The following is a 23,943-nucleotide window of genomic DNA, read 5'->3' as shown; positions in this document are numbered from 1 at the left end:
TCTAGCTTTGGCGGAAATCCCTTCCTCGCCAATACTATCCCCAGCTAACTGCTGCTCGTTTTTCCTCTGAGATCTGTGCCCTCTGCTTGGTTGCTCCTTTAGCAGTGTCACTTGCTTTGAGGGCATCCTTGTGTTTCAGAATGGTGCTGATTTTTGGTATCAGAAGTATTTGTCGCTATCGTAGGATGTTTGGGGCCCCACATGCGTGTTATCTGTCGTTCTCTGTGCAGCGAGCCCTCCCCATTTCCTCCGTTTGCAGGACGCTAGCGCAGAGGCCACCAAAAGAAGCGTCTCGCTCACCTGATGGTGGCACGGACGTGGAAAGTGATGCGTCGTGCGCACGGAATAACCCTCGGGTGTGTTTGTGTGTTTCCAGGGCGCCAACATACTTTTGACAAACGACGGAGACATCAAGTTGGGTAAGCGGCGGCTCTTGCGCGTCTTCATTCCTCAGCTGTCTGCAGCTGGTTTTGCAACACTGAAAACTCCCGTGTGTTGTGTGGGATTTTGTGCATGTGTTTGCATGCGTGCGGGTGTTGTTTTGTACATTTATTTATTTTGTGTGCTTTTTGTGGATGAGTGTGTTTGTGCACAACGCGTGTTATTTTATGCACATTGATTTTTGTGCGCGTGTGCCTGTTTCAGTTTGTGGTGTGTTTGGTTATGTTTGTTTTGTCATTTTGTGCGTTTTATCTGTTTTTGGGTGTTTTGTGTCATATGCATTTACTTTCACGTGTGTGTTGTACGCTTTATGTATGCTTATTTGCTTCGTTTTGTGTGCGCACGTGTTTGTGCGAGGACAGCCGACTTTGGCGTAGCAGCAAAAATAACAGCCACCATCGCCAAAAGAAAGTCCTTCATCGGGACGCCTTACTGGTAAGTTTGTCTCCAGCCAGGCATTTAAAAAAGTAGCTCCAGAAAGAAGCTGAAATCTCCCGATTCCCGTCCCGACGTTGTGCAGGATGGCTCCGGAGGTGGCAGCGGTGGAGAAGAACGGTGGCTACAACCAGCTTTGCGACATCTGGGCGGTGGGCATCACGTCCATTGAGCTGGCCGAGTTGCAGCCCCCCATGTTTGACCTCCACCCCATGAGGTATACAGTGAGCAACAAAAGAGAATGAAACATTGCGTTTTTCAACACCAAAAAATTCAACCAAACTAATATAATTTTTACTAAAGTCCGCTATCTTAATGCCAACACGTAATCCAAATCGCCATACATGGGTTTAAGGATATTGGCACAATTGTTAGGGTATTTAGAAACCTTAACATTAAAATCACAAGTGTACATGATCATTCCATAAAAGGATTAGTGCAATTTACATGACTTTGTGGCTTATTTAATGTAGTTCTGGCTGTACAACCAGTATTACAACTATGCTGAGAAGAATAATGTCATAAAATTACACAACAGATTTAATATTCTTCTTAATATTGTGTTGAAGAAAAAAAAATGGTGAAATAACAGATCAAATTCCATTGCCTATTACTGTAATTCCCAGCCTACAGAGCCCACCTGGTTATAAGCCTTACCGAGTATATTTGTAAATGAAATACCGTTTGGTACATACATACGCCACAGCTGTGTAAAAGCCGCGAGTGCCCACATTGAAACCCACATTGCAACAGGAGATATTTACAAAGATAGATGGTACACAGAAAGAGATTAATGCTAGCGCGGCGCTAGATGCTAGTGCTAACGCTATTTCGGTTAAAATAAAATTTACCGGCAAATATCATTGAGACAGGCCGGTAACACAGCAGCAACACGCCAGCGCAGCGCTAACAGGGCCGGTAAATGTCACTTCCTCGGCATATATTCCACCAGTCTCATTCTTACCTTTTCCGCTCGAGTCCCCTCTTGCGGCCGTTAGGAAAAAATGTACAAATTGGCTACATCACCGCATAAACCGCAGGGTTGAAAGCATGTGAAAAAAGTTGGGGCTTGTAGGCCGGAAACTACGGTAATTGAATAATATTTGAACCAAACACTAAACTCATTTTTATTCTATTGGGATTTTACGGGTCCTTTCATTGTGAAACATTGTGAAATTGTGGTCTGCATAGTTTGAATCAAAGCAGCTGACTTTTTTTTTGTTGTTGTTGAATTTACTGTTTATCTTGTTTTTCAAAAATGTAAATGTTAGAAGCAACTGTTTGTCGTGTTTCTTCATGCAATGTCGCCGCGTGTCTAATTATCCGAATGCAGGAAGCCACAAGAGCTGTGTGAATGCATACTACAGATGTCTTTACCGTTATCCCTTTATGCGCCAGTTTATTCCAAATTTAATAGTGACAGTCTGATCCTCTGTTTAGGGCCTTGTTTCTGATGTCAAAGAGCAGCTTCCAGCCGCCCAAGCTAAAAGACAAAAACAAATGGTGAGTGGCCACCCTTACAGTGTTTACTTTATAAACCTTCCTTAGAGGATGAGGTTGGGACATTTTGTTTGCTTTTTCAAACTGCAGGTCTGCTGCATTCCACAACTTTGTCAAAGTGTCCCTGACCAAAAACCCCAAGAAGAGACCCACAGCAGAAAAACTCCTTTCAGTAATCAAACGCTTCGTTTTTGTAGCAATTCTTCCGTCAGCGCGTCCGCCTAACATGGTCGTTCCGCGCAGCACGTGTACGTGGCGCAGACGGGCTTGACGAGGCGGCTTGCCGTCGACCTCCTGGACAAGATGAACAACCCCGACAACCATCAGCATTACAGCGAGGCGGACGACGACGACCTCGAGGTAAAGTTACAGACGCATTCGCACACGGAAATGAACCCTCCTGGTTGGTTGTGAAAACTCACTCAACCTTTTTTTTTCCATTAAAAACAGAATTTTAGAATACGGTGGAGCCTAGAGATACAAGTAACTTTACTTAGTTTTTCAAAAGCGTCTAGATGATTTTTCATGTAATTTTGTATGTTGCATTTTAATTTAATTTTGTATGTTAAATTACCGGTAGTTAAAAATAATAGTAATTTGCAAAAAAAAAAAAAGTGAGAAATTGGACATTTCTTCCATCTTCTAGTCCGAGGAAAAAAAGAAAAAAAAATCGTATTTGTTTAAAAAAAAAATTTAAACATTTATACGAACCCCAGTATACCTGGAGGTTTAAAAACGTTGGTAAAAAAAAGTACCTGGTTCCTGTTAGATTTTATCTAGTGAACCAGACTTCTTGCTAAGGCTGAAGTGGTGTGAATCAAAAAAGAAGTAAAACAAAGACAGCAAACAAAAAAATCAGGTTTAATATTGATATACAAAGGCAAACCCGTGTACTTTTGTAAAAAAAAAAAAAAAAAAAAAGTACTATCGATACAAAAGAAATGTCATCCTGACAGTGATGACTTATGTCAGATATGAGAAGCTGCTGAACATGTTCTTTGAGCTTATCACTGTTACAGGGAAAAACTGCTGCCAAATGCAAGCGTGAAAACTGGTTTTTGTAATGGCTCATTCACCTGCGGACACACACGGCACATTTCATCCAAATCAGATAAGATGAGAAAGTAGGGCTTTTATTTCAAAGCGTAGTGGGTCTTTCCAACGTCGACATCTTTCAACCCCTAAAATGACAACATAGCAAGTGTAATTCCCGCAGAGAAAAAAGGTGTGCAGAGCCATTCTCACATTGTGATGCGAAAGGAGCCCGGTGGGAAGTAATTCTGGACTCAGTCAGTGGCACTGATCCTTGCTAAAGTTACGGTGACCTATTACACAGCATCTTGCAAAACGTTAACCACAAGTTGAAACCTTTCCAGGAGGCAAAATTTGTTTTGAATATCATTTACTTTTCTTTTATAAAGTAGGGGGAATTATGGAAGTGTAAACCCACATTCTAGTGCTGATTACAAATGAACAGAACATTGCAAAATTGCGCTATTTGAAAAGGGCTGCGTAGACTTTTTATCTGCCCTTTTTTTCCCCCTAGATGAAACAAAATGCAAAGAATAACGACACCAGAATTCCAGTGTGACAAACTGTGTCCAATCTGTTCCGCAGCCCCTCTCCGTGGTCCGACACACCATCCGCTCCACCAACAAGCATAACCGGGCCGAGAGGACGCGCTCTGAGATGGCCTGTAAGTAGGGGGGGGGGAGTCCCTAAATTCATCACCAACCCACCCGTATACCTTCACTTCTGTTTGCAACCCAAGAGTTTAGATCACTCGAGGTCCCACTACGGCACATTATGCACTAGCACTATTCCAGAATTATGTGTGTCCGTGTGTGTACGCCTGCTTGCGTGCTTCGTGCACGTAAGAATAGCACAATACAACCTAGACGGATATCTTTGTCTGTGATCCCGCGCTGCATTCTGCGTGATTTAGCATCCCCGCCCCCCGCGCACACATACCCCTCCCTCAATGTGTCTTTCTCACCTTGAAGCAAACAATGGGACAGAGCAAGGAGGGCCGCGATCCCCTCAAGGGAGCCGAGCAGGTCAGTGGCGGCACAGCGCGATGATGTGCGTTTGTGTTTTTTGTAACTCCCAACACCCACACTGTCGCGTGGTCTTGTTGTGACACGTAAACCCTCCCCTCTAAAAAATGTGTGGCCCTCTTCCAGGACTGACAGAAATAGAATAGTTCCACCAATAACTAATGGGATCCTAACATTTGACTCATACCTTACTCAGCATTTTCTCGTTATTTTTTTGTGTGTGTGTGTGTGTGTGTGTGTGTGTGTGTGTGTTTTTGACACTGCAGTAGAGTAGACTCGTGATTTGGAACGCTCCATCCCCCACCCCCCCCATCTAACCTCGTTTATATTGGATCTTGAATACTGAGATAAATGTGAGATTTGTTCATATTTCCTGAGATCTGGTTAGTGTGTAGGCCCCATGATAAGTCAATGAAGCACAAGTTGTTCTTTTTAGGCCCGTTTGCTGTTTTTGGGTTGAATCCAAAGCCTCAATGCAGAGATCCTACAACATTTCCACAGTGGCGCTGAGCTATTTAGCCTTCTGCAAATTTCATACAAAACACCGCAAATCTCCGTGCTTTTGCACAGATATGTAGCAAGGCTAACGCTAGCTTACGCAGAGAACCGTCAAAGCGGGAGAGCCAGCATGTGGACTTGGGCTTTCCCCTAGCGCAGCTGCTTTGAAGACGCACATTGGCAGCGGTGATTGCCTTGAGAGCTGTTATTGTCATACCCAAAATAATCGGTAACACGTGACTGGTAAATAGCGGTTTAGCACCATATCCTCACTGTTTAGTACTACATAGTTCTCAGTCTTAACATTTTCACCAACCATCTGCGTTACAAGTACAGTACAACCTCGGTTCTTGACCACAATCCGTTGCAGAAAGCGGTTCGAGAACCGATTTGTTTGAAAACCGAATCGATGTTTCCCACATCTGCGTTATAAACAATAAAAACACGCGTCGTGGATCTGCTGGTCGGGCCGCGCGTGTTGTGTATTTTCTCGGAACGTTCGAATTTACAATAACAAAGCACGTCGTGGGTCAGCTGATCGGGCCGCATGCATTACGTTAGTTCCGTTTTTTTTTTTGCGGTGCGTTCGAATTCGCTAACGCCGCATGTCGTGGATGAGCTAGTCATGCCGCGCGTGTTATGTTTTTTCTCTGCAACTTTGAATTCACAATAACGTGAATCAGCTGGTCGGGCTGCTCGCGTTATGTTATTTCCGTTTTTTTTCCACGGTGCGTTCAAACTCCCAATAATGCAGCACGTTGTGGGTCAGCTGGTCAGGCCGCGCGCGTCATGTTATTTCCGTGATTTTTGGCGGCGTGGGAATTAACAAAAAAACACGTCGTGGGTCAGCTGATCCGGCCGCGCACGTTATGTTATTTCGGGGTTTTGTCGCAAGCATTCGAGTACCGATTTTCGTTTGAAAACAGAAGCAAAAAAAATCTCAACATTTTCATTCGAAAACCGATTTGCTCGAGAATGGAGACGTTCAAGAACAGAGTATTCACTGTACTTGTCTGAATTTGCTGTACATTTTTGAGTCAACTTAAAAAAAAAAAAGTTACCTCAGGTGACATCATCTTTTTGACTGACTGTACAAAATAAAGCTAAAATGATCATTCAAGGCATTGACCCCATTTTCACTCTGCCTTGGTCCAATGAGATAGAAGGTTTTGTTTACTAGTCGTGCCATCTGTTCGCGCTTGAGCTTTTCTGACCTGGAAGTACGTGGAACATCATCACGAAACAGTAAATACAGAACCGTGCCATGTAAAATGAGAACATAAGAGAATGTGATTTACACGCTGTGTGAAAGTGACTGTTGAATTTCCCGTTTTCGGCCGTGTCGATCACCGATGCTCTCTCGTGTCAAAGATAAGTGGGTCACCATTAAAAAGCTTCTTACTTTCGTTGGCAGTCGACAAGTTGCAGTTTGAACCCCCGCTGCGGAAGGAAACTGAGGCCCATTCGGAAATGGTGAGGATCAAAAAGTCATATTAATGGCGCCGGCGTGCAGGTCTATCAAGCCGCTCCTATTTATAATTGTGTTTCCACAGGATGTGAGTAAAGATAATGACTTCCCGTCCCCCTGGAGCCCCTTTGCAGAGGGAGGAATAACAGCCAGGTAAGCCCTAGGTGCCATTGTCAAGGCAACTGCTCTGTTTACACCCCCCCCCTTTTTTTTTTTTATTTGGCTTTGTCTCTCCCATGCACGTCCACAATGAAGTGTTTAAACTCATAACTGCTTGACTCACTGATTCTTAATGAGCATGATCTCCCCCCTGCTTGCTATTTGTTTGTTTATTCGTTATATCAAGTAAGCAGGCTCCTTCTCACGTCTCCCTTTTTGCTTTGCTTGTCTTTCTCTGCCTCTCTCCCCCCCTCTTTTGTCCGTCGGCCTGTCTCGTCTTCTCACCTCGCTCCCCCTCACCGAAGGAGTCTCCTCAAAAGCGTTGAGGACGAGTTGTTCCAACGGTAACACTTAACACTGTTGTTGCTTGTGTTCTACTGTTTTGTGCATCTATTAGTCCACACACTCACTCCCCGAATCCCTGCGACATCCTGGATGGATTTAGGGATGGGCGATTAATCGATTCTGATTAATTTGTGACATACACATGAAGGACCGAGCAGCTGTCAGTAATGTCATCGCACTGGGTGCTGTGAGGGTTTGCATCACCTTGTAACATTTCCGTCCAAAGAAATGTAGACACCCCTTCTCCCAACAATATTTATTTTACGACCCTTATTAATTAACGGTCAACATTAGTCCCAGAATGCCACTGAGGAGTGTAACTGCCCATTCTGCTTCACCCGTTTCCTCGCTGCAGGGGACACGTCGCTCACCTGCAGGACGCCGTTGAAGAAGTGGAACTGTGAGGAAACGCTCATGTTTAATCACCGGGCCGCGACAGTACACACACACACACACACACACACAATCATGAATACATTGATATATTGATGTTCCCTGGACAAAACTGTATCTGATTCACTTTGAAAGTTCGCTAACACTGAGGCTGGCTTGTACATTCAAATGACGTTTATTAAGGTCCTCATTTCTTCCTCTCCCCTCCCATTTCAGAGCCACACTCAAGCCAGGATATCCTCCTCCTCGGCCCCCGAAGGTGAGAGCCGCTCTTCCACAAATAAGTGTCCGACAAGCTAATGGACACCTGCTGTGTCGTCGCCTAAGACAAATAAATCCCTCTCACAAACATGATTCACATCAGTCAGAAGGAGGGGAAACAATTTATTGTTCTGCCTCTATGCTGATTGGACTTTGTCTGCTTTACGGGGGTGTTTTGAGTTCCCACCAGACAAGTTTTTTTTTTTCTCTTTCCTCTCCGTTAAACCGGAATTGAAATTCCACTGTATGCTAAAGTAGTAATGTCAAACTGTTAATGTTAAACTCTATTTAACCAGTGTGAAATCTGAGCCTGTTTAGTGAAAAAAAGCTGACATACTTGCAGGAAGTTATTATTCTGTTGCATATTTGGCAGCAGGTGGACAATTGTACATCTGTGGCAACATAAATCATACCTGTCACTATATTTCACTGGCATAGATAAACAAAGATGGATTTGAATATTAAAAACATTCGATGGGAATAAGTACAATAGATCTAAAGTAGCTAATTACTTTTTCAGTCATGATAATGTTCTTCTCAAAAGAGTATTTAGAAATGAATGAAATACTTAAAGGCCCACTTTTTGCTGTTTAAAGTCCAATCAATAATAAAGTATTCGTCGATGCTGTGTTGACTTATTGTTCTATTACCCAGTGTTGCTTCTTGACCCGCAGCCCCCCTTGGTCTGCCCCTACGAGGAGCCGGGCCTCAACGACGAGCGCTCTCTCACGGTGCGGCGCTTCCCGAACGCGGAGAACGGCCCAGGTCAGGCCGCGCGACGCCGGAGCACGCCGGAACACGGCAACAAGGCCGCGAGACCCTCGCCGGACTACCTCTCGATCAGCGTCAGCAGCCCCGGGCTCTTGTCTCATGCCTCAGACCAAGGTAATAGAACAACAGCCATCTTGTGGTATCTTTGGCTGTCGCACAAAATGGTCAGAAAAACGTTATATTGTATGTTAAATATATGCTATATGCTTGTTCTGGATTGAACTATTGAAATAAAAAAGAATTCTTTTCCTGATCTTGTATTATATGCCATATTCTAGTTTAAGGTATTTGAATGTGATTTATTTGGAGTTCCAAAAAACTTTGAGAAATTGATTTCTGAAAGTGCTTCATTGGTATTTTTTTTTCTTAAACAAGCTGTCAGTAAGTGTGAATACAAAGGTGAGGGAGAGTTCTTAAAGATTCTCTACATGCGATTGTCCAGTGATATCCATCAACATTCAATGCGTTTGCTTTGATCCTTAGACGACGACTCGGAGGAAAGTGTCAATGGCGACAGTCCCAGGCCGGCACCCCACCGGGTGCATCGGAAGCTAAAGAAGGATTTTCCCGTATGTATCTCAAATTTGTTATGGCCAAGTACAGTAAAGCCTCGGTTCAGTTTTCGAACGAAAACTTTGCGATTTTTTTTTTTTTCTTTTTTTTTTTTTTTCTTCTGTTTTTGAACAGAAATCGGTACTCGAACAGCCCCGACAAAACCCGGAAATAACATATTGCACGCTGCCAGACCAGCTGACCCACAACGCACTTTGTTGTGAATTCCCACGCTGCCAAAAAAACCCGGATATAAAATAATGCGCGCGGCGGAAGCAGCTGATCCAGCCACGACGCGCTTTGTTATTGTCAATTCGAACGCCCCCCGAAAAAACCTGGAAATAGCATAACAGATACGGCAATGCACTCCCAGCCTAGCATACTCTACTACTAAAGCATACATTGCAAGCAAAAAATAAATATATTTATTAAATTATTTTATCATATAGAGTATTTAAACTATACAAGTATTTCTACTATGCAGTTTATCAGGAAAAGCTAAAAAAATGCTTTAAAAAGCCTTAGTTTTTTTTAAACTTGGAACACATTCTTTCTTTTTCTATATATTGTAATGGGAAACATTGATTTGGTTTTCGAACAAATCACTTCTCGAATCTTTTTCTGGAATGGATTGTGGTCGAGAACCGAGGCATCACTGTACGCTGAACATTGAAGACAAACATTGTATCTAAAAAGTATTCACCAACGTTGACTTTTTCCATATTTATTGTTGTGAATACTTTCCGTATGCACTAAGAGTGCATTCTTGCATTCCTGGTTTGTTGGAGAATGGTTGATAATTGTCAGTGTGTTCTCTCCTCTGCTCCAACGGTAGAAACCTGCCATCAACGGCCTGCCACCCACACCCAAAGTGCTGGTGAGTGGAACCGTCTATATTCACTGCGACCCCCTTTTGACCTCATAATGCACAGTTTGTCGCCTTTTTGTGTGCTTGCAGTGTTTCCAAAGTCAGTATGTTCTTTAGCGAACTTAAGTTTGAAAACAGTTCAGTTCACATTAGGTACAGCACTGATTCCCAATCCCCATACCACAGGAAATGATCCAATTGCACTCAATTGCTCAAAAAATGTATTTTATCGATCTTTGGTCATCAATAATTGCCAGCAATTGGGAGCTACTTTGTTCAACTAAACCGGCTAGGTTGAAATTGAGACAGTCTCATCATTATTTCAGTATATTTTTGTGACTTTTTTAGGGGGGTGGCTTGCTGTGCAATTTTAATATATAATATTAATTGTATAGGATATATCGCTGTTCTTTTTGGAACATCCACTAGCAATTAGAATAATCGCTTCTACTCCACTGTATCCATGAATTTCTACTGCGTGGTTCCAAACATGCCAGGCCAGTTTGTCTACAGTGAAACTTTTGAAGAAATGTCTCCAGAAATGACCAAAATAAGCGCACATCCAAAAGTGGACTCACAATCAAAGTACTTATTACGGCTCCAATTTTATACTTAGTACTTTTGATTGAGGCCCAGTTCTTGAATCCATCTGAAATTTAGTTGTATCATGTCTTATACAATGACAGTAATGAATCTTGAATAATCATGTTCATTTTGATTTTGCATTTAAATGTATTCCAAAAACATTTTTTGTTTGATGTTTATTATTAAGAAATTATTGTTGTTTATCTGGTAAGGTTTAATACCATATAACACTTAAGTTTGCTATTTTATTTATTATATATATATATATATATATATATATATATTCTATTTGCTAGTTTAATATTGGGGATGTTGATGCAAGCATCTTCCTGAAGCAAGGTACTAAATGCCAAACTTCTCCTTGTTGATATTGTGATTCACTACAATTTATGTCCTGTATGAATTTCAAACCATATTGCTGTTCTTGTCAGATGGGGGCTTGTTTCTCCAAAGTGTTCGACGGGTGTCCTCTGAAGATCAACTGCGCTACATCTTGGATCCATCCGGACACCAAAGGTACAAATTCCAATGTCACACCGCCACCTGTTTCAACACCATCCCGATGCACGTGTATTTTACGCTTCCCTCGTAGATCAGTACCTGATCTTTGGGACAGAAGACGGCATCTACACGCTCAACCTGAATGAGCTGCATGAGGCCACAATGGAGCAGGTAAAGTCAACTGGAGTCCAGCCTGTGATGCAATTTTAGGCCAGATTTTTACACTGCAGGTCCAAGTGAGGCTAAGCGGTTTGGAAAATAGATAAATTGCCTATGCTTTGGCTGTAATCTAGATTTACAGCGATTGTTTTTTATTTATTTATTTATTGGGGGGGGCCAAGCGTGTCAGTGTTTTCCCAAACTGGCCTTAATGTCGTTAATCTCATCTGCAATTTCGTGCTGCACTCGCATTGGCACGTCTCCAACACATCAGATTTTCATCCACATTTGGAAGTTACCCGGCGGATTCGAGCTGTACAGATATGATTGGCTTATATCACGCTTAAGCCCCTTGAGAGCAATCTAATTAAATTGTCACATGGACCATGCGGTGTAAGTCCAGCCCGAGCGACCAAGTATGATCTGAATTTCGCTATTGTCACGATGCTACGTTGGTTATACATCATTTTTGTTTCCTTCTAGCTGTTCCCCAGGAAGTGCACGTGGCTGTACGTTATCAACAACAACCTGATGTCTTTATCGGGTAAGTGGCAACTGCCTGCGCTACCGTTCCCCGTCATCGCCCACGGCCGCTTTTGTCCTTCGTTATCTGGCGACACCCTCCGTCCTGAAAATAGATGTTTCCCACCCCCCGCCCCCTTTTGTGTGATCTGTGAGCCTCTCCAGAGCTGCCGCCGCTCACGTTTGTAAAATTTATAGAAACTTGTAGGTTTAGAATAAAACTTGCTTCGCCTCACTTTTCTCATCTAACTAACATTAAGCTTGGACCACGACAAAGTCTTGAAAATTCAGCTCTCGCAGGGTTTTCATTTGCAACATGAAATGTGGTTTGAAGAGGCCATTTTTTTTTTTTACTAGAATTCGACAGATTTTGTGATTGCTACCAAATATGAAGCACATTGAAGAGTTGCACCAAGTAGCTTAGAATTTTTTGATGCAGTAAATGCTCAGTTTTAATTGTACATGAAATTACCCTCACCCTTGCATGCTCACCATTTTGCCCATCTATGGATTATTTTTTTAATTAAAAAAAAAACTGAAAATGTGCAAGTGGTTTATCCTCGCGTAATCTTTTTTTGTTTTTTTTTTTGGGGTGAGGAGTGTAGTTTAAAATTATTTTCTTTTCAATGCTGCCATCATTTATCTGCAAATTTTCACTATTCACCATCTGGCCTGGTCCCTATCCCCCACGTTTTGTTTTTAACATGAAACAAAAATGTCCTCATACGGCTGAACCATTTGTCTGTGTTTGATGTGGATTACGGGATGTCAAATCACGAGATCTACTTTGGACCTTGCTTGACGTGTGCTCTCTTCTGCTTCCTGTCCTTTGAACACTGTCCACCCTCCTGCCACCTGCCTTCACTTGACACACTACTAACCGGCTTCATCAGAAGGTAACAGCGCTTCACACCACCGTCACACTCGTTCCGCTGCTCACGTCTAACCTCACTTCAATATCTGAGCGCCTGCCGCCGTTGTTTAAATGTGCACCTTTTTTAAGTCTGACGGTGCGTTGTCGCACAGGGAAAAACTTCCAGCTGTACTCCCACAATCTCATCGGGCTCTTTGAGCAGCTGAAGAAACCGGGCCTGGCTGCCCAGTTCCAGACGCACCGTTTCCCGGACAAGATTCTGCCCAGGTGATGGTCACTGAGTGAAGCTTGGTCTTCTTAAAGTTATCTTTCCAGCAACTTTATTTGTGTGTACATTAGTACCCTGCCAAGGAAATGCAGTTAATTTGTTTGTTACAGCATGCCAATCTACTGTCCGCATTTTAGGTAAGTTCAGGTAATCAAACCCTTCTCCACTGGGCAGTCGGAATAAAAATCGCTACAGTCACAAATTTCATCATACATAAAGAAAATGTATTGAAATTTACCCATATACCCGATTGAGGTTCCATATTTGTTCCCTTTAAAACACTGCTTCTACAGTTACATTTTTTTATGGTGCAGTTTGAGCCTGGCACGGATGAATTGGCTTTCTACCATTTCCAGCGGGTAAATGTTGTTTTGACGAGACTTTGCAATCAACTTTAGGGACGGGGTTCCTGCAAATCGGTCAGCGCCTTATTGTACTCCTTTTCCATCTGCTGCTTGTGTGGAAAAATGAGCGCGCCTGCTTTAAAGTGGAAGCTTTGTCCGGCCATCTCTAACGTCACGGACTCTTTTCAGAGGGCTGACAGAGCGCTTTTTTTTGTCCCCTCAGGAGGTTCGCCTTGACGACCAAGATCCCGGACACAAAGGGCTGTCACAAGTGCTGCATCGGTGAGCCCCACCACCCGCTCCTTGCGTATTTCTGCATTTATTTGTCCATCTTGTTCAAATGTGCCCGGACAGAAAAGGTGGGAAAATGTTCTGTGTACTCAAGACACGACTCAATCTTACATTAGTAAATGTACAGACGGTCAATTATTGCTTGGAACAACAGACGAATACTAAACTGCTTACAAAAGAGCTTCCCTTTATTTATTTAACTTGAATAGAATATCACAAGACAGATTAGCACAATGTTCCATTTAGTCGCAAACAATTGTTGCGGTATCTTATAAAAAGTAACGGAAATTTTTTGTACAGATTTGGCACAAATTATTACCTAGGATATAGATTGACACTTTTTAGGAAACCCCGTAGCTCAGTGGTTTAAACATCGGTTTGGTAAACATTCGTAGTTCGTATCCCTCTGGGGGCCTCAACTCCCCGAGAGGAGTTGCGTCAGGAAGGACGTCCGGTGTAAAAATTGTGAGCGTTCATCTGAGATGACACGCTGTGGCAACCCCTAACGGGACAAGCCGAAAGAAACTGTAAAATAGTGGTCCCCAAACACTGGCCTGGGCCAGTTGGTACTGGGCTGCACTGATAGACTAAGTGGAGAGAACTTTTATTGATTTATACAGTACAGCCTCGGTTTTCAAACGTCCCCATTTTTGAACAAATCGGATTTTGACTGAAAATTTTGAGATTTTTTTTTTTGCACTTTGTTGTGAATTCCCACGCCCCCGAAAGAATCCGGAAATAACATAATGCGCACGGCGCAAGCATCTGACGCCCCCACGACAGGCTTTGTTATTGTCTATTCGAACACCCCCCTGAAAAAAAAACCCGGAAATGACATAACGCGGGCGGTGCAATCAGCGCACTTTTGTTATTCTGTATGACGCAGCCTCTGTACACAGACGTGTCCCGGTAGTTTTTCTTCTCATCTCATTCTCATCATCTCGTATTAACCCCCAGTCATGGCTCCAAAGAAGGCAAGTGGAGGTAGTAAGGCTGCTGGTGCTGAAAAACGGAAAGCTCTACGTGAAACTGTCGACTTCAAGAAAGAATTGATAGCCGAATACGAATCTGGTGTGCGTGTTTCTGAGTCGCGACAGATACGGCAATGCACTCCCAGCCGAGCGTACTCTACTACTAAAGCATACATTTTACTAGAAAAAACAAATTTATTTTGTTATATGAAGTATTTAAACTATAAATGTATTTCTACTATTCAGTTTATTATCAGGAAAAGCTAAAAAAAATGCTTTAAAAAGCCAATTTATTTTTTTAGGTTGGGAACGCATTATTTCTTTTTCCATTCATTGCAATGGGAAACGTCAATTCGGTTTTCAAACAATTCTTTTCAAACCGTTCTCTGGAACGGCACGTGGTCAAGAACTGAGGCGTCACTGTCGTTTTAGCGGTGCATGAGATGAGATTGGGAAACTCTTGTCAGTACATAGTGAGTTTTTCAAATGTAGTGTGTAAAAGTGAGATTATTTAGAAAAAACACTCAAGTACACATACCTGAAAAATCGATTTATATGCTGAAACAAAGCAAATGTACTTTACAGTGAGGAACCCGTACACGGGCCACAAGTATCTCTGTGGAGCGCTGCAGTCTGGCATCGTCCTCCTGCAGTGGTATGAGCCCATGCAGAGGTTTATGCTCATCAAGGTGAGTGGCGCATCATGTGACCTCACCTCCCACGGCGCATCAACCTTAACACCCGTGTCCTGTGCGTTTTACCTTCCGACAGCACTTTGACTTCCCACTTCCCAGCCCGCTGAAGGTGTTCGAGATGCTGGTGGTGCCCGAGCAGGAGTACCCGCTGCTGTGCGTGGCCATCAGCCAGGGGGCCGAGCCTGGCCAGGTGGTCCGCTTTGAGACCATCAACCTCAACTCCTGCTCTTCCTGGTTCACTGAAATGGGAACCAGTACGTACGTTGTGCTAAACTTACGTTTAGAGATGAAGCAGAACTATTCCTTCCCCTCTAGTGAAACCCCCCTCCACTGAAAAGTGAGCAGCTCGTTGAAAGAATGATGGAGGGTTTCCAACGTAGTAATTTTAGTGCTATACTTAACGACTTTTTTCAAAAAGTTAGTTGCAACAAATCAGACAACTATCCGTTTATAATTTGAGTTATTAAAACCACATTTAATGTAATTGGTCCTGCCACTGCACTGAAGTGGTGCAGCATTTCCACCATAGTGACTTTGGTTCTTGTTACCACTTTCTCTAACCCTTTAAGTGACTTTTGTGACTGTGTTTTCAACCTAATATATATATATATATATATGTATATATATTTTTTTAAATCCTTCTGGTAACTTTTTCCCAAAAATTTGTCACGAGAGAGTTTCTAAACCTTTGTCAAGTGTCCAACTCACAAATTTATTTTTAGAGCATTTGAACAGCGACAAATTATAGCTGTAACAGTGCTCTAAATAAAATGTGGAATATGATAATTAAGACAATAAATTGGCAATAAATGAATGAAAATATTTTTGTAATTTAACTTACAGGAGGTACCAATTTTTTCTCTCATATTGTGTGAAGCTGTCAGATGAGTAAAACTGGAACAGAACCAACTTTATTTTTGAGCCTTGTGAATATTGATCACTATTGTTGCACTTTAAATTGTCTGTAATCTGTTTGTGTAACAAAATATTTGTTTACATGTTTTTTCTATTCATAATATTGTTCCTCTGCCTTTAGCTGTATAGTTTTAGGTGTGTTTTTTTTTTTTTAAAAACATTTCTCAGATTAATTTTGATAATACCAATAATTGTGCTCCTTTGGGCCATAGTACTTGATATGAAATTCCCTCAACATTTCCACTCGCAGGTAACCAGCAGGTGGACGCCATCCATGTCACGCAGCTGGAGCGAGACACAGTGTTGGTGTGTTTGGACCGTAAGTGGATCCCGTAGTCATCAGTCCGTCAAAAGTCTAAAACTGGATCATTTGTATCTTGATGTATTTTTTTTTTTTCCCGTGCAGAAAACTTGAAGATCGTTAACCTTCAGGGCAAATTGAAGTCCAACAAGAAGCTGGCGTCCGAGCTCAGTTTTGACTTCAGCATCGGATCAGTTGGTAAGATTTTGACTTAGATTTGTCGTTATTGTGTGACTAGTCCACATGACGGTGGCTCTGCACACCCAATAGCACAGAATAATTGAACAAGGTAATCTTTGAGACATTAGATGATGGATAATAATAGAAAGGAAAGTCCTCGTGTTTGGCCTGATTGTCAGTGTGTACCTACCCGGCTTGACTGTTAGTTTGAGTCTTCTTCCTGTTTGACCAGGTCAACAAGTCAAAATCCGTCTTTTTACGTTCCTTTAGTGTGCCTGCAAGACAGCGTTCTGGCCTTCTGGAAGCACGGCATGCAGGGCAAGAGCTTCAAATCGAACGAGGTAAAAAAAGCACCAGACTAGAGTTCCTCAGGTGCGCACAGACGGCCCACTCTGTACTCTCTGGCCCACTGAGCTTTTTTTTTTTTTTTTTTTTATCATCACGAGTCTTGCCGGAGTTTTTGCACTAATGGGCTCCTCACACGTAATCTCCTGTGTTGCCGAATTAGGGCCCAGTCTTCCCAAGTTTTAAGAATAATTTTACATGTTACGAAGAAAAAAAACATGATACACTTACAATACATCATCTTTTTTAGTCCTTCTCCAACGCACTGATGGGAATTTAGAGATGGATTTAGACCACAGGTGTCAAACTCTAGGCCTGGGGAGCAGATCTGGCCCGCCACATGATTTTATGTGGCATCGCGAAGGAAAATCGTGTTTGTCAACTTCCGTTATTCTTGTTCAAATCGGGACCAAAATGTCAAATTCTCATATCATAAATCATAACGTTGAAATATTGCAAGCGTTTTTACATCAACAATAGTTGGAAAAACCCATTACCCTTGATTTCTGATTCCAAAAGTAAGTCATAAATTTCACGTGTTAATATGATGAGGCGATAAACAGTTTTTTATGGTTTCACAGTCATAACAGCCCTCGGAGGGAAACCGGAACTACAACGCGGCCCTTGTTTTTTTTTATAAAATATTTTGACGGAAATTCTGACTTTGATGGTGGAATGCGACTTGAGTCGAAATTCGCTTTAAGTCGCTACCCTAGGAACGGATCTCAGTCGGAGACCGAGGACTCCCTGTATTTTCAAAATGAAAAGTTAATTTGACAAATTGAAAATTATAGTAAGAAGCTTGGAACAGATTTCACTTGTCAGGTCAAAGTAGTCCCATCCCCTCCCAAAAAAATAGTAGGGCTTCACTATGGATTCATTTAACTCCCGTTTTTAGCTCCTGACCATCCAAAAGACAACTGCATTTTGTGACGAAAGGAGATGCCCTGGAGCTGCAGTTATCCTTGACTTGTGCTTTTTAATCCTCATCCCCGCATGCAGCTCACCTCTCGCTAGTTGTCTTTTTTTTTTTGCATTGTCTTTGAAATGATTACACATCGCCGTGCAGGTGAGGTGGGTGCCGTTGTGCGCGTGACAGGTTGTCTGTGTGAACCTGATCACTAGCCGAACTCGCTCACAATAAGGGTCCAAGAGATCGCATCGAGGTCAAGCATTTTGTTTGAATGAAAATTGATACTGCTGGTCGCTTGTCTACCATCTGGTTTCCTTAATGTCAGCGGGCATGCAACAGTGATGCCCGGTCATAAACGCAACACGGAGCGGCTTTGAATAATTCAGCTTTTGTTGGGGTATGATTCCTTCATGGGCGAGCAGCTCCTCGATGGATCTTTGTTCCGCCGGCCACCTCAGTCAACACCCGAGACCCGGATCACATCGCTCTCCCTGTCCAAGCCTAGCGCTTAACACCTAGCCGCCCGTTCCGCCTGGCGTGAGCCAGTCAGCTTTCATGTCAACATCTTTTACACAGGCAGTGTCAGGCTACATGATGTCTACACGCAGAATGTAGACTTTCGAGGGGAATCTCTTAGAACAAGGTCCAAAACCCACTTACTGTTGGCCTTTCTATTTTGTTTAAATTTCCATCGTCTACTTGTTCAAAATAGGACTGTAATTCCTCATGTATAATACACATTTTTTCATTCAAAATTTCATTGAAAATTGGGGCGTATTGTACACGGGTAGAAGGAAAATGTTGTCACATTCTATCGTCGTAAATCGTTACCTAGGAGTTGTGGGAAAAGATATATTTTCATTCCAATACGGTATGTAATTACCTGTTAAAAATGTATGCTTAACATGGTAATAAGATTTTCGCCGCTAACTGAGCAGTATAACTGAAGTTGGAAAAGTGTCTGCATTAAACAGCCTAACAACCAATCATGTCATGTCCCCTCATTTAAAAAAAAATATGAAAAGGTGCTAAATAGAAATTAAGAAAGTTGTCACTAAATTATCTGAAATGAAATTTCAACTTTTCCTCCTATTTGTTTTCTAATTGCGGGGGAGTGTTAGGAACTAAATAAGGTATTAAATACAAATCTCTCTGTGTTCATTCATAGGTGACGCAGGAGATCTGTGACCCGAGCAGAGTTTTCCGGCTCCTTGGATCCGACAGGTTGGTACTGGCCTCCAGTCTATAGCGACTCGTGCCAGCGGCGTCTGAGCGTCCTTTCACTTCTCCGATATATTTTCCCAGCTCACCTTCATAGCATCTGAAGGTGTACCTTACGATAGCTTTATGCTGACCACGCGTACGAAATTGTTGTCTGACCGTATTTTCAGCACAATAGGGCGGGAGAAGTGAGTTACGGGTATTAAACTTAACACTCGTGTCCCAACTTTCTGCTATTCCCTTCGCACAGACATCTGACTCGATATCCAAAGGTCGAAAATTTAAGGTTTTGAAGTTTTTCAGTGCGGAAAGGGATTTTCTGATACACCTTCAGAAGGTGGGACGTTTCCTGGTCGACTTCATCCCCCATTCCGCACGGTGCCTTTCACACACAGCGACAAAGGGGGAAGAAGCTGCCTTTGAGGGGTGGAAAAAGGACCTTCTGATACTGCTTTAGTAGCTTCAAAACTGCAAGACTGTCTTGTACCCCCTATTCTGTCTAGGTAGACTTTGGTGGCTAGTGTGAAAAGGTTTTTCTGATAATACCACAGAAGATGGAAAATTTCTCAGGAAACTCGCTGGTCGACTTGAACCTCTGCCAACTATTCTATGCGGTTAATTGCACTGAAGAAATGATTCTCTCAAATCATCCGTCCATTTTCTTTGCCGCTTATCCTCACGAGGGTTGCGGGGAGTGCTGGAGCCCATCCAGCCGCACTCACAATCACACCTAGGGCCAGTTTAGAATGTCCAAATTATGTTGCATGTTTTTGGGATGTGGGAGGAAACCAGAGTCCCCGGCTGGGACGGGGAGAACATGTAAATTCCACACAGGCGCAGCCGGGATAGAACCCGGGACCTCAGAACTGTGAGGCCAACGCTTTACAGCTCCCCCACCGTGCCATATCTCTCTAAAATCAAACTTCTTCTTCTTCTTTTCCTTTCGGCTTGTCCCGTTAGGGGTCGCCACAGCGTGTCATCTTTTGCCATCTTAGCCTATCTCCTGCATCTTCCTCTCTAACCCCAACTGCCCTCATGTCTTCCCTCACCACATCCATAAACCTTCTCTTTGGTCTTCCTCTCGCTCTTTTGCCTGGGAGCGCCATCCTCAGCATCCTTCTACCAATATACTCACTCTCTCGCCTCTGAACATGTCCAAACCATCGAAGTCTGCTCTCTCGAATCTTGTCTCCAAAACATCCAACTTTGGCTGTCCCTCGAATGAGCTCATTTCTAATCCTATCCAACCTGCTCACTCCGAGCGAGAACCTCAACATCTTCATTTCTGCCACCTCCAGTTCTGCTTCCTGTTGTTTCTTCAGTGCCACCGTCTCTAATCCGTACATCATGGCCGGCCTCACCACCGTTTTGTAAACTTTGCCCTTCATCCTAGCAGACACTCTTCTGTCACATAACACACCAGACACCTTTCGCCAGCTGTTCCAACCTGCTTGGACCCGTTTCTTCACTTCCTGACCACACTCTCCATTGCTCTGTATTGTTGACCCCAAGTATTTGAAGTCGTCCACCCTCGCTATCTCTTCTCCCTGTAGCCTCACTCTTCCCCCTCTACTTTTCTCATTCACGCACATATATTCTGTTTTACTTCGGCTAATCTTCATTCCTCTCCTTTCCAGTGCATGTCTCCATCTTTCCAATTGTTCCTCTGCATGCTCCCTGCTTTCACTGCATATGACAATATCATCTGCGAACATCATGGTCCAAGGGGATTCCAGTCTAACCTCATCTGTCAGCCTATCCATTACCACTGCAAATAGGAAGGGGCTCAGAGCTGATCCCTGATGCAGTCCCACCTCCACCTTAAATTCCTCTGTCACACCTAAGGCACACCTCCCCATTGTTCTGCTACCATCATACATGTCCTGTACTATTTTAACATACTTCTCTGCCACACCAGACTTACGCATGCAGTACCACAGTTCCTCTCTTGGTACTCTGTCATAGGCTTTCTCTAGATCCACAAAGACACAATGTAGCTCCTTCTGACCTTCTCTGTACTTTTCCACGAGCATCCTCAAGGTAAATAATGCATCTGTGGTACTCTTTCTAGGCATGAAACCATACTGTTGCTCGCAGATACTTACTTCTGTCCTGAGTCTAGCCTCCACTACTCTTTCCCATAACTTCATTGTGTGGCTCATCAACTTTATTCCTCTATAGTTCCCACAGCTCTGAACATCCCCTTTGTTCTTAAAAATGGGAACTAGAACACTTTTCCTCCATTCTTCAGGCATCTTTTCGCCCGCTAGTATTCTGTTGAATAAGTTGGTCAAAAACTCCACAGCCATCTCTCCAAATTGCTTCCATACCTCTACCGGTATGTCATCAGGACCAACTGCCTTTCCATTTTTCATCCTTTGTAGTGCCTTTCTGACTTCCCCCTTAGTAATCATTTCCACTTCCTGGTCCTTCACTCTTGCCTCTTCAACTCTTCCTTCTCTGTCATTTTCTTCATTCATCAACTTCTCAAAGTATTCTTTCCATCTATTTAGTACACTACCGGCACCAGTCAACACATTTCCATCTCTATCCTTAATCACCCTTACCTGCTGCACATCCTTCCCATCTCTATCCCTCTGTCTGGCCAACCTGTAGAGATCCTTTTCTCCTTCTTTCGTGTCCAACCTGGTGTACATGTCTTCATATGCCTCTTGTTTAGCCTTTGCCACCTCTACCTTTGCCCTACGTCGCATCTCGATGTACTCCTTTCGCCTCTCCTCAGTCCTCTCAGTATCCCACTTCTTCTTCGCTAATCTCTTTCCTTGTATGACTCCCTGTATTTTGGGGTTCCACCACCAAGTCTCCTTCTCCCCTTTCCTACCAGATGACACACCAAGTACTCTCCTGCCTGTCTCTCTGATCACCTTGGCTGTCGTCGTCCAGTCTTGCGGGAGCTTCGGTTGTCCATCGAGAGCCTGTCTCACCTCTTTCCGGAAGGCCGCACAACATTCTTCCTTTCTCAGCTTCCACCACATGGTTCTCTGCTCTACCTTTGTCTTCTTAATCTTCCTACCCACCACCAGAATCATCCTACATACTACCATCCTATGCTGTCGAGCTACACTCTCCCCTACCACTACTTTACAGTCAGTAACCTCCTTCAGATTACATCGTCTGCACAAAATATAATCTACCTGCGTGGTTCTACCGCCGCTCTTGTAGGTCACTATATGTTCCTCCCTCTTCTGGAAATAAGTGTTCACTACAGCCATCTCCATCCTTTTTGCAAAGTCCCCCACCATCTGCCCTTCAAAGTTCCTTTCATGGATGCCGTACTTACCCATCACTTCTTCATCGCCCCTGTTTCCTTTACCAATATGTCCATTACAATCTGCACCAATCACAACTCTCTCGCTGTCTGGGATGCTCAGAACTACTTCATCTAGTTCCTTCCAGAATTTCTCTTTCAACTCTAGGTCACATCCTACCTGTGGTGCATAGCCGCTAACCACATTATACATAACACCCTCAATTTCAAATTTTAGTCTCATCACTCGATCTGATACTCTTTTCACCTCCAAGACATTCTTAACCAGCTCTTCCTTTAAAATAACCCCTACTCCATTTCTCTTCCCATCTACTCCGTGGTAGAATAATTTAAACCCTGCTCCCAAACTTCTAGCCTTACTACCTTTCCACCTGCTCTCTTGGATGCACAGAATATCAACCTTTCTCCTAATCATCATGTCAACCAACTCCTGTGCTTTTCCTGTCATAGTCCCAACATTCAAAGTCCCTACACTCAGTTGTAGGCTCTGTGCATTCCTCTTTTTCTTCTGACGCTGGATCCGGTTTCCTCCTCTTCTTTGTCTTCGACCCACAGTAGCTGAATTTCCACCGACGCCCTGCAGGTTAGCAGTGCCGGGGGCGGGCGTTGTTAACCCGGGCCACGACCGATCCGGTATGGGATTCTTTAGATGAACGCTCATATTTGTTTGGCACAGTTTTTACGCCGGATGCCCTTCCTGACGCAACCCTCTGCATTTATCCGGGCTTGGGACCGGCCTACAGATTGCACTGGTTTGTGCCCCCATAGGGCTGCATTATCTCTCTAAAATCAAACAAACATTAAAAACAAAAAAAAATCTACTGGTGGAACTAGGATGAATTCAGCTGATTCTTAAAATAAAGTATTCCATCTTTTCTTTCTTTTTTTTTGTCGAATATCAAAACAAATATAAATTTTCATGAAGTTATAACTGTCTTAAAATAAATACAGTAAGATGTTTTCACCAGAATTTTAATTTTTCAGTGCATGACCGGTTCCTTGTCAGCGGCTGTGTTCTAGTAGATTCCACTCTGTTCTAACTTGTTTCCCCGGCTTCCTCCCATCAGGGTGGTGGTTCTGGAGAGCCGGCCCACGGACAACCCGACGGCGCTGAGCAACCTCTACATCCTGGCGGGTCACGAGAACAGTTACTGATCCACCAGGTGGAACCAGAGTAGCATTTTGTTTTGGGTTCTTTTGACACAGGAAGAACTTTCTGTCGCCGCACGGTCTGTTTTCGTTGTCAAGCCGCTCCGCTCTTCGGACTCGCAAGGAGCCGGTGAGGAACGTCCAAACACAACAGAAGTTCACAAACGAGAACTTATATATAAATATAAATATATTTCCTGTACATTTTACATCCGCTTAATTGTGGATATCATAAGTGCCATTCAAAGCTGGTGAGTATCTTTTTTGGGAGACTTTAAGGGCCCCCCGAGGCTGGCCCGGACCGTCCGCGGTCCGACTCGAGCAGAGTGCCACAAACACCTGAGCCAACACGCGGGTTATTTAAGCAATATTTATTATCATCCTTAATCTTAACCTCTGGTGTGTCGGACAAACTAATAACCAGCAGCCTTCCGAGCAAGTTTGGGTGCTTCGTGCATTTGTAACATAGTCACTTCCATCCTTTCTACACCTTGAAAGTAATGTACAAATGCGCGTCCTTTTATTCTTTTTATAGACTTACAACTACTTATTTGCACCGCGTAAGCACTTTTGTACATTTTTTTTCCTTGTATTTGTAATTTAAAACCAGAACATGAGGGACGACGCACGCTTCTGTCGACATCTTTGCATTCCCTTTGCAAAATGTTTTAA

General features: G+C 43.2%; 1 protein-coding gene across 2 annotated transcripts in view; it reads left to right on the top strand.

Moving 5' to 3' along the window:
• The window catches only part of map4k5 (mitogen-activated protein kinase kinase kinase kinase 5), a 35,678-nt gene extending 11,759 nt beyond the window's left edge, over nucleotides 1-23,919 (top strand). The window contains exons 8-34 of one of the 2 annotated variants that reach the window (XM_061843466.1): nucleotides 377-419; nucleotides 804-876; nucleotides 962-1,093; nucleotides 2,317-2,379; nucleotides 2,467-2,548; nucleotides 2,620-2,736; nucleotides 3,994-4,072; nucleotides 6,346-6,404; nucleotides 6,485-6,552; nucleotides 6,864-6,902; nucleotides 7,259-7,303; nucleotides 7,513-7,555; nucleotides 8,232-8,442; nucleotides 8,812-8,897; nucleotides 9,716-9,757; nucleotides 10,765-10,849; nucleotides 10,926-11,005; nucleotides 11,477-11,537; nucleotides 12,542-12,656; nucleotides 13,225-13,283; nucleotides 14,849-14,952; nucleotides 15,035-15,212; nucleotides 16,124-16,192; nucleotides 16,280-16,372; nucleotides 16,625-16,695; nucleotides 18,781-18,836; nucleotides 23,190-23,919. In XM_061843466.1, coding sequence (XP_061699450.1) covers nucleotides 377-419; nucleotides 804-876; nucleotides 962-1,093; nucleotides 2,317-2,379; nucleotides 2,467-2,548; nucleotides 2,620-2,736; nucleotides 3,994-4,072; nucleotides 6,346-6,404; nucleotides 6,485-6,552; nucleotides 6,864-6,902; nucleotides 7,259-7,303; nucleotides 7,513-7,555; nucleotides 8,232-8,442; nucleotides 8,812-8,897; nucleotides 9,716-9,757; nucleotides 10,765-10,849; nucleotides 10,926-11,005; nucleotides 11,477-11,537; nucleotides 12,542-12,656; nucleotides 13,225-13,283; nucleotides 14,849-14,952; nucleotides 15,035-15,212; nucleotides 16,124-16,192; nucleotides 16,280-16,372; nucleotides 16,625-16,695; nucleotides 18,781-18,836; nucleotides 23,190-23,277 — 2,241 coding nt within the window. In that variant the 3' untranslated portion in view covers nucleotides 23,278-23,919. The remainder of the gene's footprint in view (nucleotides 1-376; nucleotides 420-803; nucleotides 877-961; nucleotides 1,094-2,316; nucleotides 2,380-2,466; nucleotides 2,549-2,619; nucleotides 2,737-3,993; nucleotides 4,073-6,345; nucleotides 6,405-6,484; nucleotides 6,553-6,863; nucleotides 6,903-7,258; nucleotides 7,304-7,512; nucleotides 7,556-8,231; nucleotides 8,443-8,811; nucleotides 8,898-9,715; nucleotides 9,758-10,764; nucleotides 10,850-10,925; nucleotides 11,006-11,476; nucleotides 11,538-12,541; nucleotides 12,657-13,224; nucleotides 13,284-14,848; nucleotides 14,953-15,034; nucleotides 15,213-16,123; nucleotides 16,193-16,279; nucleotides 16,373-16,624; nucleotides 16,696-18,780; nucleotides 18,837-23,189) is intronic. The other variant, XM_061843468.1, reaches the window with a different exon arrangement.
• The last annotated feature ends 24 nt before the right edge of the window (nucleotides 23,920-23,943 follow it).

The sequence above is a fragment of the Syngnathoides biaculeatus genome, chromosome 15 (genome assembly GCF_019802595.1).
Source record: "Syngnathoides biaculeatus isolate LvHL_M chromosome 15, ASM1980259v1, whole genome shotgun sequence".
In the NCBI taxonomy this organism is placed as follows: Eukaryota; Metazoa; Chordata; class Actinopteri; order Syngnathiformes; family Syngnathidae; genus Syngnathoides; species Syngnathoides biaculeatus.
The sequence above is the reverse complement of the archived record's forward strand: the minus strand, read 5'-3'. Positions and strand labels throughout refer to the sequence as shown.